Below are 18,741 nucleotides of genomic sequence, written 5' to 3'. Positions count from 1 at the left end.
AATAGCAGTCTGATTTTTGCATCAGAGTTTAATCTCTGTTCGGAGAGAAATTTTTAACCTGTTTCACAATTAAAACTGCCCCTGTTTCAGTGTTCCCATATATCAAAGTTTATCCGACTAGACAGCCTTAAGCTATTAACAAATTTTCAGCTTGCTATTAATCAACTTTTTTTTCATACGCGGGATCCAGACCTAATAGTGAAAACTGTTTAGTTAATAGTTTAAAAAATAGGAAATAAATTTGAAACAGACACTATCTTTTAATTTTCGGTAGCGCAAAATACTCAAAAATTGGTAAAATTTACATATTAGCACCTTAAAATAAGGTGTGGTCTAGTGGGTGTTAATAGCACAATCCATTTTTTGTTTTTTTTTACTTTACACTCCATTTAATTAGAATATTATTATTATAGTGTGTTTAAAGTTATAAAGGATATAAATAAAACAACTTATAATTTTAATAACATGTTTAATTGAAACAAAAAAGAAACCAAATTGTAGCCAAACAATGTCAACAAATTAAATGAAATTTTGACTTTACAAAGAGTCTTTTACTCACTATTTCTGAGTGGGTACGTTGAAACTGCGCTTGCTGTCAAACTTTGGCGTTGAAGCTCTGGATGCTACGGCAGATCTTACGAAACCATCTCGTTCCTTAGTACCGACGACTTTTTTAGATATTTAGTCACTAACTTGACGCAGGGCCCGATAAAGTCAGGCAACTGCCCTGTGGACTCCTGTGGACTTATCTGTTCGAGGACCGTGTCCACTTTCCCACTCTCGATGGTTGACTACAGCTAACACAGTTTTGAGACTGTATGAGTTGAACATCATAAATTGTTAGTATCCTTCACTCTTAAATCATACATACTTCTTTGGTTTAAAATAACGAACAGCAAATACATAACGATGGACCTGAACACGTTTTTGAGGCTATCAAATCAACCAGATTTCTACCAGAGAATTTGATTAAAATAGTTGATTCTGTAATCGAAAGAAATGCATTTTTTCCCACCCAGAAAATCTGCTACTGAGGATGATAGTTGATGAAAGGAAGCACATAAGAGAATTAGGATTCCGAAGAATAATGGAAGCAAGGATGTTAGCTACAAAAACAGAAATAATTAGGGTTTTTCGACCTCCAAAAATCAACTTTCATGCGACTGACTATACTGAATTAATTGATTGGAACACTTACGGAGAGTCTCTCGTGATGAAGTTTGGGATAAAATCACTGCTTGTGAAACACTTGAGGATTGGAACTTTGGAATATTTCCATGTCATACTTAAGTCGTGGAACGCTGCGTTAAGTTAGTGACTGAAGCATCTAAAAAAGTCGTCGGTGCTAAGGAACGAGATGGTTTCATAAGATTTGCCGTAGCATCCAGAGCTTTGATGCCAAAGTTTGACAGCAAGCACAGCTTCAACATACCCACTCAGAAATAGTGAGTAAAAGACTTTTTCTAAAGTCAAAATTTCATTTAAATTGTTGATATTGTTTGGCTACAATTTGGTTTCTTTTTTGTTTCAATTAAACATGCTGTTAAAGTTAAAAGTTGTTTTATTTATATCCTTTATCACTTTAAACACACTATAATAATTCTATTCCAATTAAATGGAGTGTAAACTAACAGAACAAAAAATGGATTGTGCTATTAACACCCAACACAACATACTAGACCACACCTTCTTTTAAGGTGCTAATATGAGAATTTTACCAATTTTTTATATTTTGCGCTACCGCAAATTAAAAGATATTGCCTGTTTGAAATTTATTTCCTATTTTTTAAACTATTAACTAAACAGTTTTCACTATAGCACATTCAAATATTATTGGCTAAAGGTTGTAAAAATAATTGAAAAATGTCTTGATTTCTGAAAAAAAAAACTAAATTTTAAGTATGATGCGCTACCTGGGGGTTCAATATATAACTTTATTTTACTTTGCATTTTACTTATATACCCCAAAGGCAAGTTTTCCGCGGTATAGCGATTAAAAAATGAAACATTTTTTTTACACCCACCCTAATATCCAGCATATCTGTGTTTGTGTGTATTTTTATAAAAAAAATTAAAGGTGAAAAAACATGTCCATACTAAAAACAAGTTTCAATTCTTCATCTCTTCTTGTCTATTCTTCTCCTTCGCCCCTCTAAACTTCTCCTTTGTCTCTTCTGTCATTTCTAAAAACCACACTGGGGATCTGGACGTTTCCATTTCTTTATCAAATTTAGAAGATTATTTACCATAATTCTTACTAATATTTCTTTAAATCCACCGCTGTCACCAATGTTATTCTGCTTTAAAATCAGTTTTGTTCCATAAGTGGTTTACACCCTGTATATTATAAATATGTTAGTTTTCGAATATTATCATAATAAATATTTCATGATGTTATTCATAGGAAGCAGTCATAAATTGATTGGTTATTGATTAAATAATATTTTTATTATAAGTGTACTACTAACATTGTCTACTATTTAGGTATATTTTATTCATGACTGTTTCGTAAGTAAATAAAGAAAAAAGAGTAAATATTTTGAATTTTTGGATACTTTCATTGAACGAACAAAAAAATCATAACGGCAGAAAATTATTGTTCAGGTAATAACATTATTTGTATTAAAACGGGATGGTTCTCGGGAGTTGGCTGTATACCATATACTTGAAATAACTTCTAACATCGAAGTAAACATTACTTGGCCAACAGTATTTGTCATTTTAGCAATTTTCAGTTGAAAAATAATAGGAGGGGGATAGTCGGCTGTTAAAATTTTTAATGGGTTTTAAATGTATTCATTTTTTTCAAATCCTGAGAAAACTAATAAGCATTTTTGAAAAATTTAAACGCAGAATGAGAAATGATTACGTTAGTACCGAGAGCCAAAAGTCCCTTAGGTTAAATAGGAAGTTTCTTTTGAATGAAATATTTGCAGTTAAAAATCACACTAAATTTTTTTTTATTTTCACCCCTGTAACTTATTAAAATAAACATTATCGAAGTTTTCAGGGACTTTCTGCCCTCGGTAATAATGTAATTTTTAATTCTGCGTTTAAACTTGTTAAATATATTTATTAGTTTTCTCAGGATTCGAAAAAAAAAATAAATACATTTAAAACACATTGAACATTTTGACAGGCGGCATTTTGCACCCATGCCCTTAAATTCAGAATCTTTGCATAGTTCTTTTATTTTTATAATTTCTTCAATATTTCTCATATTTTTTAAAAATTTCTCACAACAAATTATTAATATTAAATTGTTTGATTATTATGGTAGTGATATATTTTGAACACTATAAATAATTCAGTTAAAATCTTAAATATTTGGATAAACTTTGTAAAAATATTCTTATATAATATTGTGTAGTTACCTATTTTATTACTTTATTTACAAATGTTTTACAAAAATCGTATGCAGTTAATAAAACTGACTATGATTTACGAAGAATATACATTATATTTAGATAAGATACTTGAGGTCTTCAATATCATTATATTATATCTATTAACTATTTCAAAATCTAATTATTATACTGTGTATTTTTTTGCTGTTCTCCGGTAAGAATATATTAATCTTATTTAGCTTCCTTTATTTTTGTTTGACATTGTGATTGGTGTGCTCATTTATTATCTTGTGTTGCACTGTTGTTGTATGATACTGTCAATATTAAATACTATTCTACATAGTCTTCTGTAGGAAATTTTGCTTGTGGTGAAATGTTTAATACGATTCAATACTTTTGGTGTTTTAAGTTTTCTATCATTAGCTTTTTCTTGTCTTATTGATGATCCTCTCCAATATTGACAATTCTCAGGAACTTCTTTGGTGTTCAATTTCGACCTAAATAATTCCTTCTTTATTTATATTGCCTTCCAAAATTGCTAGAAATTATACTATATTATTGTTTTAAACTAGATATTTATTTACTGTAAAGTAAAAAAACAAAAGAAAAAGTAGCATGTAAAAAAGCATTGGCTATTAATTTTTGTGCAAGGGCTTATCCATTACAATTAAAACATACATATCTACTTTAATGTTTAAGAAGTATATTTTACCTACTAAAAAATTGTTTTAACAGAAAGCCAAAAATATATTTTAGAATTCATGTTAGAACTTCTCACATTAAAGGGTAGGTACCCCCGTTAGGAAAGGCGAAATAGCCTCCCTCCCAGGATTAATTTTTTATTGTGATTAAAAAATCTTAGAATAAAAAAGAGTAGTTTTAAACCGCCACCTCCTTCACCCTCCTCCCACCGTCATCGATTTTTCGTTTTTATTTTTTTTACGTGGAATGAAATCGATTTAAAAATTTCAAAAAATTCCCACACATAGTTGAAGCTATTCCAAAACATGTCTAGATTTCATAGATTCGTAGGTCGAGTGGACATAACCTCAAAATGCGTTTTTATTTTTTATATTTTTTTTGAAGCGTAGAATTTTGTTGGATATGGCAGCAGGTCTAATTTTTTCTAATGTGGGTATTTTATTAAAAACTATATTTATAATTTTTATCTGATTTTTCTGTAAGGTGCGCCATCTTCAAATATCCTAAAAACTGGTTTTTAGGGAATTTTGGGGATTTTCCCTATTTTATAGATTATAGATTTAAAACAGATTAAATCAAGATTGGTCCTTTGTCCTTTAGCATATTCAAAATGGGAGAAACACGTTCAAACTCACAAAAATGCTGGAGTTTTTTGAGGGCCTTTTTAACCCCCGGATGGAAAAAACTCCACTGAGTCTTATTTTTTAATCACATACAACGCAAAAAATGAATTCTGGTACTGAAAGAATTTTGCCCTTTTAACAGGGGGTAACCTTTATAATGTTTTATTAAAAACTTACTGTACTTAATCAGTAGACCCATTTGTACCTTTCGGTGTCGGGTATTAAAGAAATAATGTAAAATAATCAAAAGTATGGTCCGGATTCCGGATCCATAAAATAATTATTATTGTTCATACCAAACTCTTCTTTCAGTGCTATAAAGATGTCGAAATATACTAACCTAAAATGACAATTGTAATTTTACCCCTTGAAATTGTGAAAGTATGCAACTATCCGTCAACGAATACCTAATTTTCTGAGTTCTATGTACAATAATCACGATAGAGAACCCCTCTGTGGATCAGTGGTAAAAGCGCCTACCTTTGGACCGAAAGGTCCGAACGGTCGTGAGTTCTAATCTCACCAGGATCAGAAATTTTTCGTTTATTATTAATGAATGAAAATAGTTTCTGTCCTTGTGGGATCGGTACTCACTGGAGGGACCGCAGACGTTCGGATACAATTTTTGCGTCTCTTTGCAAAGACAATGACGTCAACTTTGTAAAGTAACAAGACACTTACTCAACACACACTCTACACATGACACTAGGTACCTAACTGCAAAAATTCACCGTACCTACCATGCCAATGGCCATTAGTTGTCGAGGCATTAGCTAAATGAAAAAAATCACGATAGAGAGAATTCGATAAACTATGATGCACTGAAAGTAGGGTGTGGTACGAACTTTTATATTAATATGCAGTATTTTCTCCATTTTGAAAATTTTTAAATTGTTAGTAAACACCTATCTCTAATCTCCTCCTTTTGTATGTTCTTAGGAAAAGTAATACAACTTACCGACAACATGTCGACCAAAGACAGAGTAACAATATGCGCCGCAGAAATTGGAGGAACAGCCATGCTCGTTTTTTTGGGTTGCATGGGCTGTGTTAGCTCCTTGGCTTCCGGAGGTGTAATTCCCCACGAACAAATTTCCTTTACTTTCGGATTAGCTGTAATGGTAGCAGTCCAGGTAGGTACCAAACATATAGTTCTAGTCAAATATAGTTATTTTTTATTAAAAAAAAAACAAGAAAAGTACTTGTAGATAACAGATCTAAATATAGTGCAGTTACTGAAGGTTTTAACCTCCGATTTCGTTGAACCTAAATCGATTTTCATGAAAATTGGTGAGCAGTTAGAGGATATCTCAAGGAACAAAGGTGACAGTATTCCAACTTCAATCAATACTTTTTGAGTTATTAAAGATCAAAGATTTTATTTTTTCGTAAAAAAATACATGTTTTAAAGCTGTTTTTCACGTATAACTCAAGAACTATTAGCTTTTACAAAAAAGTTATTTTACCAAAATTGAAGACAATAAAAAAATGAATAGACTATTCCTTTAAAGTACTAAACTAATGTTAATTTAAAGTGAGTTAAAGGTAATTGAATGTATTTTTTTTTTTCGATGAGTACTCAAATCTTTTAAGCTTAAATAACGGGAAAACGATGCATTTTATAAAATATACCTGCTAAACCCTTATCAAAGTACTTCAGAATACCTAACAAATGAGCCCCAGAAGAAGTTAATAGCATCAAAATTAAGCAAGTTATGATGAAACTAAGAGAACCCTTTCGAATTATTCAGGAAAAAGTGAAAAATAAAACATACGCTATTTCCACAAAAATTAAAATTTATAGTAATCTTTACAAAAATTTCTTTGAATTAGCATAAGTAATGATTTTAACAATTTTCACCGGTTTAGAATGCATATTTTTGAAAAAAAGATATAATTTAAAAAATCAGAATTTTTAAAATTATCGTCATTTTCATTTTCTTTTGATAATAACTATAAAAATACTCAATATACGTAAGAAATTGTAAATCACCAAATTTTAGATTTTTTCTAAATCAAATATTATACCTTTTTACCATTTCTGTAGGGTAAAAAATATCCGAGATAGAAACGTTTAAAGCTTAAATTTTGCTGCGAGAACCATGTAACCGTGGCCATTTAATCTTTGATTTTAAAAAAAGTAAGGGGTTTAAAAAATTAAATTCAACGCGTTTTACTCGCCTTTGCAATTACCTTTCAAACTCTTTTTAGGCGAACTTGATATCTTAAAAATTGACGGAGTTATTAAAAAAATGATAACATTTTTTTGAAAAATTTTTAAAAGGTAAAGTTTGAAAAATTTTTTGAGCATAAATTTAAATGCTATTAATTTGTTCGGTATCTCATTTGATAGATATTTCTAAGTACTTTCACAAACGTTTAATTAGTTTATGTTATAAAATGCATCATTTTCCCGTAATTTAAGCTTGAATACTTAGATTTGTGTAGGTACTCACCGAAAAAAATATGCATTCAATTACCTATAACTCACTTTTAGTTAATATTAAAAGGTTTTTTAGTAAGGATTTATTTAATTTTGTATTAGCTTCAATTCTGGGAAAAAGTAACTTTTTTGTAAAAGCTTACCGTAAACTCGGGCTACTTTGGCCCATTTATTGAAACCTTTTAAATTAACTCTCAATAAATCTTAGCACTTTTCTACTACTAAGCTGTGTTCATCTGTTTTACATAATTAAACTATCTTATATAATATGCATAGAGCATTTTAGTGTTTTTTTAAAAAAATATATAAACTTTTTTAAATTTTTTACCTGGGCCAATGTTAGCCTTATGTTAGGGTTACTTTGGCCTGTTAGGGTTTTTTTGGAAAAGGTACAAAAATGAAGCTTTAGCAAACAATTCATGTTTTTTACAAATTACTGACGGAAAATAGTCCTCTTTTTAACAGTTTTGGAGGTTGGATCTTTTTCTTAATAGCGCTCCATTTGTAAAACAAAGAGTCCTTTTCTTTTGGCCACTTCCAACACCTGTTGGTACGTTCCATGCATTCAACAACAGCACCTTCTTCTGACACATTCACAGCTATCCCAGGGAACATTTTACACAGGGAACAGGGAGCTTATTCCATTCAACAACAACGAAGTTTCCTTTTTGCAGATTTGACTTTAATTCTTCTTCTTCGTTTTGTTCCTGGGGTTTTTTGGCACTGAAAGAAGTAGATGCAACTGGATCGACATTTGTGTGATTTACCTGGAGACCACTGATTGTTTTGATTTCCTCTTCTTCGTCCGTTGAAAGAACCATGTCACTATGACCGGATGAAACAACGCTGTAATTGTCACTATCTTCTTCCGAAGTCGAAAGTTCCATGTCTTTTTTATTCATTTTTCTCTTTTGTCTGTTAACTTCTTGTTTCTTTTCTAAAACCGCCTGTCGCTTTTTTTCAAGTTCCTTTCTTTTTCTCTTTTTTTCTTCTCGTTTTCCATCTTTTTTTCTTTCTTCTTTTGACCTTTTTGATTCATTTGGTGTTCTTGATACTGAATAATATTGTTAGCTGTTATGCTTTTACCAGCAGGAACTTCTATTTTTTTTTTCTTTTTATTAATCGGGGTTTAACAACTTCTTGCCTTTTCTGTTCCAAATGGCAGATAAATGTTTGTCCTACCAATTCCAAATTAACTGTCACATTGTTGGAAGGTAAGCGCTTCAATACTTCTTCTTTGTCTAAGGGATGTATGCCGGATTTTTTAAAACTAGACTTTAAGTTTTCCTTTTGATGAAGCTCCAACTCATCCAAAGATTTTTTCAACAATCTTGGAAAAATATCTTTTGGTAATATGGCAACAATTTTGCCACTATCAGACTGTTTTCATTCGGTAATAATCTGTCGCCACTTACTTTTGAGAGGTCTAAAATAGGCTACATCAAGTGGTTGTGTTAGGTGCGAGGAGTTTGGAGGCAAGCATACGAATTGGATATTGTTCTCTTCGCAAAGCCTGACCAAGTTTAAGCTTACATGTGAGCTAAGATTATCACCGATAACTACTTTTTTACCTTCTTGTTTCTTTAAGATTGGAAGAAGATGTGTAGCAAACCAATCTTCAAATGTTGCTCCGTCGATCCAACCTTGTTTTGTCCTGTTGTAATGCGCTCCTTCGGGGCCACCTTCCAACCATGTGGTCCACAAATGTTCAGCCTTATAAATAATATAAGGTGGCACAGAGGTACCATTGGTATTACCACAAAACATAACGCTAATGTTGGACTTCGTCGAATTTATGATACGCTCTGGGTACTTTGAACCCCTACGACAGATTACTTTCTTCCTGCCTGGATCGTCAGACATGCATGTTTCGTCGTAGTTATAGATGTTTTGAGGCGGTACATTCTCAACTACTTCTTTTAAGTGATCGAAGTAGTCTGAGATTATTTTTCTATCAATCTGGGCACGATTTCTTTTTATATTTGATGCAAACCTGACTGTAAGCTGAGGATGCCTTTTTAAGAAAGACTTGGTCCAGTCACGGCCAGGCAAATTATTGCAAAAACACTGTATTGTCTTTCCTTGTCTTGTGACATAAATTTTTACAATATATCTCAAATCCAGTTCATCAATTGGGAATCCGAATTCACACATTTTGTCGATGTGACTAGCAAATGCTAACTCTTCTTCCTGGGTAAAAACTTTGGGATGACCCGGTGAGTTCGAAAACAGATTTTTTAGTTTGTTTTTAATAGTGCTTCGTGGTATTTTAAAAATATCTGCGGCTTGCCTTTGTGTCATTTCACCAGATCTGATTGCTTCTAAACAGTTTTGGAGATGATCTTGACTGTAGTCGGCATAACTCCGGCTTACTGGTTGGTGCTTGTAGTTGTAGGGCATCTTCCGTAATCTAAAAATAAATTTATTCATTAAAAGAACACCCAGAATGTTGATTTAAAGCAGTAGGTAGGTAATAATGAAAAAATAAAACAAATAAAACAAACATCAGACCTACTTTGGCCCAAATATAAGTTGGGTCAAAAAAGGTCATATTTTTGAGGTTATCTGAACTGGTTTTATTATTGAATTTTAAAATAAAAAAGCTGAGAATAATGCAAATTATAACCATTCCACTGATTAAGTATTAAATTCTGATGTTAAAAAAGTACTCACCAACATTGTAACAGACGTAAAACGGTTTTTGCAGCTAAAAGTTTTAGACATTAAAAAATCACTTGTTGCACATACAACATCAAAAGTACTCATGCTGGTTCTAGGAGGCGATACGTGAAACATTTGAAGGTCGTTACGAGTTGCGCAAGTCTGCACTCCATCGGAAACTACCCACATCGGCTTAAAATCTACTCTCTCGAGATACTTTGAAAACGTTTTATTTTATTTTTAATTTGGGCCAAAGAAGGACCCCAGGGCCAAAGTAACCTTTATTTACGGTATAGTTTTTGAGTTATCTATGAAAGATCGGTTAAAAACATTCATTTTTCTTATGAAAAATTAAAATTTTTGATCTTTAATAACTCAAAAAGTTTTGATTTATTTATAATAATAACTTTAAATAACAAATTTTGCTTAAAATTTGTCCCCCTATCTAATTATGGGGTTATTTTTAATAAAATAATTTACACCCCGAGAAGGGGTGGCATCATGGGTGGCATCCACCGCCAGGGTAAAAGCGCAAGTTTGCACTATGTCACCTTTGTTTCTTGAGATATCCTCTAACCACTCACCAATTTTCATGCAAATCGATGGAGGTTGAACGAAATCGGAGGTATGAGCTCATATCCACCTTTAGTGACTCCACTAATAGCTAAACAAATATTTCATACAATTATGAAATATTGTGTGAAATATGATAGTGTATAGTATATCTCCACAATTATTCAATATATGTATATGGGGAGAATATTATTAGAATACATGATACTATGACAAGAGTATCATGATTGTCATAATATCATGATTAGAAGAGCACTTGAAGGATGGGAAAAAGGCATCCCAATAAATGGTCATAAAATAAACAACCTATGTTTCGCAGATGACCTTACGTTTCTTGCAAATAGTCAAGCAGAGCTGATTGATCTTACGACTGGTTGAAAACGGAAGTCAAATATTTGATCTGCAATAATTAAACATATCAAAGACAAAGATCATCATAGTGGATAGACTACATAACAATCATCCGCACATCACCACAATGGACCGGTTTGAGTTTTGAGGTTGTGAGCTCATACTTATAATATCTGGGATCATTAAGCACTAACACAGAGCCACGAAATGTTCTGTTGGAGACGAATGCTACGAATTCCTTGGACCGACCATAGGACAAATAATTCAATTTTAAGAGAGCTAAAAGTTAGCCAACGACTCTCCAGTAAAGTCCATGTCCAACAATTAAAATACTTTGGACATGTTATGAGATCAAACACAGAAATCATGGAAAGACTCATTATATAAGGAAAGGTGGAAGGCCGAAAATCACGAGGAAAATCCCAACAGGATGAATCGATCAAATTACAGGAATATGCAAAGGACATATGCATGAGTTAAAGGAAATGACCAGAGACAGAGATCTTTGGAGACCAACAATACAGAACATCACCTCGACCACTACACTCCCTCCGGGGGGTCAGGATTGAAGAGAGAGAAACAAATATTTACCTTCATAAATGGGTTCTCCATTAGGGTCAATATACTCCTACATGTCATATCAGTTATTTTTGAGGAATTGTTTTAAGAACAGGAGAGGGAAACATTTTTAACATCCCCTTTATTTACTATCTGTAATAATGATTACAATAATTAAATTGTATAATTAAATTATAAAAGACTTGCATTAAAGTGTCCAGTCCAGTTAGAATAACCTATGAAATCATAATTTTAGTCACAAAATTATTTATGGCTTTGGAATAAATGTGTATAATAAATATTAATTAAAGAAAATAGGTCCAAGGATACTACTCTGAGGCAATCCAGCTTTAATTTGATATAAGCTATTGCACTAATCCTTTACTTTTACAAGGAAGTAGCGGTCAGAAAGACAGGACTTGAGGATTATAAAGTAGATGAGCGGAACGACTTGTCTTATTTTGTAAAGCAAATCAGTGTGCTATACTGTATCAAAAGCCTGCAAGATATCCAAACAGGCTACAGAACAGTATTTGTTATCTTCTAAGGCTTATAAGGCTATGGAATTGCAGATTCGGTAAATTTGCTCGGTGGTAGCATATTGCTGTTGGGAATTAGCTGCTCTTTCACGAGGATTGGCTATAATCTGTTTAGTAGTAGTTTTACAAAAACCTTTGACATCACTGAAAGTATGTAGAGTGATAGGTCTATAGGGGAAACATATTTACTTCACAAAAAAATAATAAAAAGATGGATGCAGTAAATTAAAAAGAAAATAACAGAATGGAAAGATGATCCACAAGAAGTCAAAAAGGGAGGGGAGATTGAATAATAGACGAAACAAATAATTGAATTGATTGAACAAGTAATAGACAAAATCACAGAAGGCATAAATAAAAATTTGGGAAAATTTTCAAAACATGAAAAAATTAGCGTTGTAGCGGCATGGGAGAGAGAGAGATAGAGATAGAGAGAGAGAGAGAGAGAGAGAGAGAGAGAGAGAGAGAGAGAGAGAGAAACATTCACGAGGAAAAAAATTTTCCTGTATTTTACCATAAAATCCTTTATAAAAGGTATATTTTTGTTCAAATCTCTATACAGGGCTACATTACAGAACAGAACTAGTTTTCGATCGGATGACCGATCATCATCAGTTTTTACGTGAATCTAACATGCTAACCACCAAAGTAAAAAATATTTGGGTCAAAACCCTTTACAATTAATCCGTCATAAGAACATAGAAATAAAATGTCAAATTACATGGATGTTTAAAATAGCCAATGTTTCATGTTTTAGGTACCATTGAGCTCGAATCTGATTTGTTCCCATCATGACTGTGACTTGTTGCAATCTGACTTGCTACCATACAGTCATGAAGTGAACAAGTCAGATTCGAGCTCAATGGTACCTAGAGCATGAAACATTGGATATTTTAAACATCCATGTTTAATTTCACATTTATCATCTATATTCCTATGACGGATTAATTGTAAAGGGTTTTTACCCAAATATTTTTTACTTTGGTGGTTAGCATGTTAGATTCACGTAAACACTGATGATGATCGGTCATCCGATCGAAAACTAGTTCTGTTCTGTGATGTAGCCCTGTATAGGGATTTTAACAAATATACCTTTTATAAAGGATTTTATGGTTTTTTTTAGAGAGAAAACAAAATTCACGGATTAATATAAATAAACGTTTCAATCTTTAAGCTGTATATTCACATTTATGAATGAAAATAATTTATACATTATGATTATACTCACATATGTTTTTACTAAGAGGTGTTCAATTATATTAATTTAACTTTTACTCATGGTAATCGGCTGTATGTTTGAATAACAATATATAATTAGCATAATAATTATGAAACTACATTTATTAACGGCAGCAGTCTGATCAGTAAACTTGACCTTCTTGAAAATACGTTTTTCTATACGAACAAATGTAACAGTGACCGTATTTAGTAGGCTTTGAATGTATTTTCAATAACATTTATCATTCTTTAGCAATTATAAAAATAAGATAGTAGCCTTAACTTCAATACCTTAGGCTGATAAATATTCAAATAATATAGTTGCTTTAAATGAATAATGTACCTACTACCAATCTAAATAAGGTTTGGTTCGATAGTGCAATTAATATTATGAAATATCTATTTCATTTTGCATAAATATTACCTAATCTACTACTAAGAAAATATTTGGGCTGCAGAGAATTGTTGTTCGAATATTTTGTTTATATTTAACCCAAACGAACTGTTATTTAAAATTCAAAATACATTATATTTGACGTTTGGCTGTTCACCTCAGAAATAGTTTTTAAAATATAAATTGTTCTTACGGCTATCCCTACTTGTTTTTTATTTACACGGCAAATTACGTGTATTAGTAAAATTCTGACTGGTATGGAGATGTAAACATTATTTGACAATGACATTGTCATCATTAATTTAGTTAGAGGTAGCTTTTGAATGTTCTTGGATAACCGTTACTTTTATAGTCGCTTAAATTACTTATTAATTCAGTGAATTAATAGGATCATGTTTTTACTAACGATGTATTCAGTGATTAGGTATAATAAATTAATTTACTATACATTGAAAACTAATACTTAATCGAGAAAAGAGGAAAAATGAGAAAGTGATTTTTTTAATAATATATTATTATTATGGAACGATTTTGACCATATTTAACAACAATATACTTGGAGCACAGAATGTCTCCTGGTGTATTGGATCTACTTGGATCTTTCATAAATAATAAACAATAAAAAACTTTTATTAATTTCACGTCTCTTAAATCAATTATTTATCAAATACACTAGCAATTTTATTTAATAAACAACTCAAAATATTCCTGAAGCCATGTCAAATATTTAGTAGCCTTTGTAACTCTCTTGTCACCACTTTCTGTTCGACTGAGTGTATGACAAAGTGTTCGACTTCTGTATGACAAAGATAGCGAATGGTCGATTTGGAAAATATCAACACGGACAATGGTGTTCATTTTTTTCAAATCCTGGAAAAACTAATAAAAAATATTTTTGAAAAATTTAAAGGCAGAATGAAAGATGACATAATTTTCTCTTCTTTTTCACCCCCGTCTATCTATCTGTTAGCCTTGCAACATCCAATATTGGACATAGGCCTCCCCTTCGCTCCTCCATCTTTCTCTATCCTGAGCCATGTGCATCCATTTTGAGCCGGCTTGGTGTTTTAGGTAATCTACCCATCTCATATGTGGTCTCCCTCTCTTTCGTTTATATGTCCATGGTCTCCACTCTGTAATAATTTTATTCCATCTCTCTTTTTTTTTTGTCTAATCGTATGACCGGCGAATTTCCATTTTAGTTTAGCTGTTTGACGAGTAGCATCTTTAACTTTTGTGATATTTCTTACCCAGGAATTCCTTTTTCTATCTGACAGTCTTACGTTGATCATTTGTCTTTCCATTGCCCTTTGTGTTTTCGCAATTCTGTCCATATTCGCTTTTGTGAACGTCCATGTTTGACATCCATATGTAAGGACCGGAAGAATACATTGGTCGTAGATTTTCGTTTTTAGATACTGAGAGTATTTTTTATTCTTCAATATGAAGCTGAGCTTACCAAACGAGGCCCACGATAACTTCGTTCGTCTCTTTATTTCCTGCTGTTTGGTTGTCTCTATTCAAGTTTATTATTTTTCCCAAGTATGTGTATTCATTCACTTGCTCTATTTGGTTTTGTTTAACTACGATTCTTAACTCATCTTCTTGATTTGTTATCACTTTTGTTTTGCTGTAATTCATATTTAATCCAACTTTACTGGCTTCTTGATCTAGTTGTTGTATCATTATAATTTGTAGTTTTTCCTTGTCTGTAGTGATGAGGACGATATCGTTAGCGTATCTTAGGTGATTTAAGTATTGGTCGTTAATGATGATTCCATATTCTTCCCATTGTAATCTCTTGAAAATGTCTTCTAGTGCTTGGTTGGAGAGTTTCGGCGAAATCGTATCTCCCTGTCTGACGCCTCTTTTGATAGGTATGGTGCGTGTATTCTGTTCAATTTGGATCGTAGTTGTGGCCTTACTGTATATATTAGAGATTAGTTCTGTGTACCTGTAATCTACTCTGCTATTGTGTAGTGATTGTTTCACTGCCAGTGTTCTATGGAGTCGAATGCCTTTTCAAAATCTATAAATGCCATTATTTGGTATTCATTTATTTTCTCAATAAGTAACTTCATTGTCAGTAGGTGATCACATGTACTGTATAGTCTTTTCTGAAGAGCCTGTTTTTTGGTCTGATATAATTATTGTCGAATTTAGGAGTTAGTCTGTTGGTTAATATTTTACTTAACAATTTATACATAACATTAAGCAAGGTAATCGGTCTATAATTTTTCAGATCTTTTTTGTCTCCTTTTTTAAACAATAATAGGGTGATTGCTTCATTCCAATTACTGGGTATGTTTCGTGTATTTAGTATTTTGTTCAATAATATACTCGTATATATAAGACTTTTCTTGTAATTTTTCCGCCATTTTTAATCATCTCCACTGTAATGCCGTCTCTTCCTGGAGATTTAATATTTTCATTTCTCTCAGGAGTTTCTTTATTTCTGATTTGCTAATCTCTGGTTGTAGGTCAGAGTTAGCATTTTTTATTTTAGTTTTCAATTTTTGAAGAGTTTCTTGTGTCGGTGGTTGCTTTTCTTGATATAAGTCTAAGTAATACTGTTGTGTTATTGCTAATATTTCATGTATATCGGTGGTCTCTTCTCCATGAGAATTTTTGATGGCATTTATTTCTGTTTTTCCCAGTTTTGGTTGTAAGCACTTCATATTCTTGTTTTGTTGAATAACTTTTTACCTTGTTCTTCTTGTTTCTTTCTTTTCTCTTCTTTTATCTTTTTCTTGATGCTTTTGTTTATCTTCGAATACTCTGTTGTTGATCTCTTGTTTTTCTTTCTCATGGGTGCCACTTTTTTCCCGGCTTTCAGTAATGTTTGTGTTAAAATGTTATTGATTTCGTCGACGCCTTTATTTACGAGTTGATTTTTATCGGGCATGATGTTTTTTATTTTCTCTTTATACTCTTGTTTATTTTCCCTTAATTTTGTAAATTTTGTGTTCTCTTTTTCATTTCAAGTTGCCCATTAATGCTTAGGTTCGCTCTAACTAATCTATGGTCACCACCAGTTGTAAAATGGTTAAGAACGGTTACGTCTTGTACAACAGACTTTTCCGATGAAATTATGTAGTCTATTTCATTTTTTACTTGACCATTAGGACTGATCCATGTCCATTTTTGTTGCGGTTACTTATTGAAGAACGAGTTCATAGCATATAGTTTCCTCTCTTCCAGGTAGTTCATTAAGGTATCTCCTCTATTATTTCTTGACCCATATACGAAATTTCCCATCCTTGTTTCTTCTTCACCCTGCTTTATTCTTAATTTTGCAATAAAATCTCCGATAATTAGTGTTATTCTCGTTTTACGTTCTTTCATGGCCATTTCACCCCTGTAACATATTAAAATAAATTTTTCCGCGCTGGACAGATGGGATGTGAATTGCAAATTATAGAATTCCCTCATCTTCCTAGCTCCAGCATCCGCTTGGCTTGCATTTTTAGAAGCTACGGAGGTGTAACCATAAAATGGTCCTAACAAAGTTTTTAATTTAATATTATTTTATATTTTTTTAAGTTGAAAACTTTGACTTTTATTCCTTTCATTTGCACCGTACTGTATACATGTAGTAATGGAAATAAATCGAATCTTTGTGTATGTTACTCTCCTTCTTCTTCAAGTGCCCGTTCCGAAGGTTGGCGATCATCAGGGCTATACGTATTTTCGAAACTGCTGACCGAAACAATTCGTTGTTGCTACAGCTATACCATTCCCGTAGATTCTTTAGCCAGGAGTTTCGTCTTCTCCTTATGGACCTTTTTCCTGCTATCTTACCCTGCATAATTATTCGAAGCAGTTCATATCTTTCGCCTCTTGTAATGTGTCCCAAGTATTGCAGTTTTCGTTTTTTGATCGTAAATATGACTTCCTTTTCTTTATTCATTCTTCTCAAGACCTCGACGTTTGTGACTCTCTCCGTCCATGATATTCTCAAGATTCTGCGATACATCTACAGTTCAAATGCCTCTAATTTTTTGGTATCAATCTTTTTTAGCGTCCATGACTCCATTCCGTAGAACAGTACAGAAAGTACGTAACATCTCATCAGGCGAAGTTTCATTTCAAGGCTCAAATCTCTTCCACAGAACACTCTCTTCATTTTAGTGAATATAGATCTGGCTTTTTCTATTCTTATTTTGATTTCTGCTGAGCTATCGTTGTCTTCATTTATTAAAGTGCCTAAATATTTGTATTTGCTAACTCGATCGATAATTTCATTGTGTAAATATAAATTTTGAAAATTTCGAGTTGATTTCGATATTACCATAGATTTCTTTATGTTCAAAGATAGTCCATATTCTTTGTTGCAGTCTGCTATCTTATTCACCAATGTCTGTAGCTCTTGAAGTGTTTCTGCGATCAGAACGGTGTCGTCGGCAAATCTCAGATTGTTTAATCTAACACCATTTATTTTAATACCTATAGATTGCTCAGAGAGTGTTCTATTCATTACGTCTTCGGAATAGAGATTAAACAGGGTTGGTGACAGTATACACCCTTGTCTCACACCTCGCTCCACTATTAACGCTGCGTCATTGAGGTGGATTGTATGTTTCTAAATAAAAATTAAATCTTATAAAATCATGTTTTTTTTTATTTTAGACTTTTGGACACGTTTCAGGATCACACATTAACCCAATAGTGACTGTCGCAGCGGCAACTTTGGGAGATATAGCTTTAATTCAGGTTCCAGTTTACTTTGTCGGACAAATGATTGGAGGATTGTTAGGATATGCTCTTCTTTTGGTAAGCACGTTTAAACTTTGAGTTATTTATAAGTGTAGTTATAAATTGTAAAATGGAAAAACTCAGCTTCTTCTTCTTTCGTTTTAATTGTTCAACATTTAGTTCTACATATCATAGCTATCCCTATAGCCGTTTTAAAGAATTTTCTCCTGATTTCGCCATCCACAATTATCATTTTTTTGGTAACTCTAACTTTAGATAAACATTTCAAATACTCTAGTTTTGTCGTAGTTACTAACATTTTAATGTTTTTATAACTATTTACTATTTGTATAATTTCATCACCAGCTGCTGTTTGCTTTAATTTATAGGATGGTCAAAAATGAATCACCAAAGTTTGTAGATCCATCATATGAGGCCAGTCAAAGCCTTTTTTTCCTGTGCTTTACAGATTTTCTGATCTTAAGGAGCACATACCTCTAGGGGGAGCAAGACTAGTTGTTATACAAATCGGTACTGCTGTATTTTTGCACTATTTTTACTATTGTTAATTATCTTCTTCTTCTTTTCGCATCATAACCCTTAATGGGTCTTTGACTGTCTGGCTAAGTCCTTCCAT

General features: G+C 32.3%; 1 protein-coding gene across 3 annotated transcripts in view; it reads left to right on the top strand.

Moving 5' to 3' along the window:
• The window catches only part of LOC126887418 (aquaporin AQPAe.a-like), a 54,429-nt gene that overhangs the window by 16,118 nt on the left and 19,570 nt on the right, over positions 1-18,741 (top strand). For 2 of the 3 annotated variants that reach the window (XM_050654930.1, XM_050654931.1), the window contains exons 2-3: positions 5,612-5,805; positions 18,039-18,182. In XM_050654930.1, the coding sequence (XP_050510887.1) occupies positions 5,638-5,805; positions 18,039-18,182 (312 nt within the window). In that variant the 5' untranslated portion in view covers positions 5,612-5,637. Of the gene's footprint in view, positions 1-5,601; positions 5,806-18,038; positions 18,183-18,741 lie in introns of those variants that run through there. The other variant, XM_050654929.1, reaches the window with a different exon arrangement.

This window comes from Diabrotica virgifera, chromosome 6 (assembly GCF_917563875.1).
Source record: "Diabrotica virgifera virgifera chromosome 6, PGI_DIABVI_V3a".
In the NCBI taxonomy this organism is placed as follows: domain Eukaryota; kingdom Metazoa; phylum Arthropoda; class Insecta; order Coleoptera; family Chrysomelidae; genus Diabrotica; species Diabrotica virgifera.
Note: the sequence above shows the minus strand (reverse complement) of the source record. Positions and strands in the feature narration are given on the sequence as shown.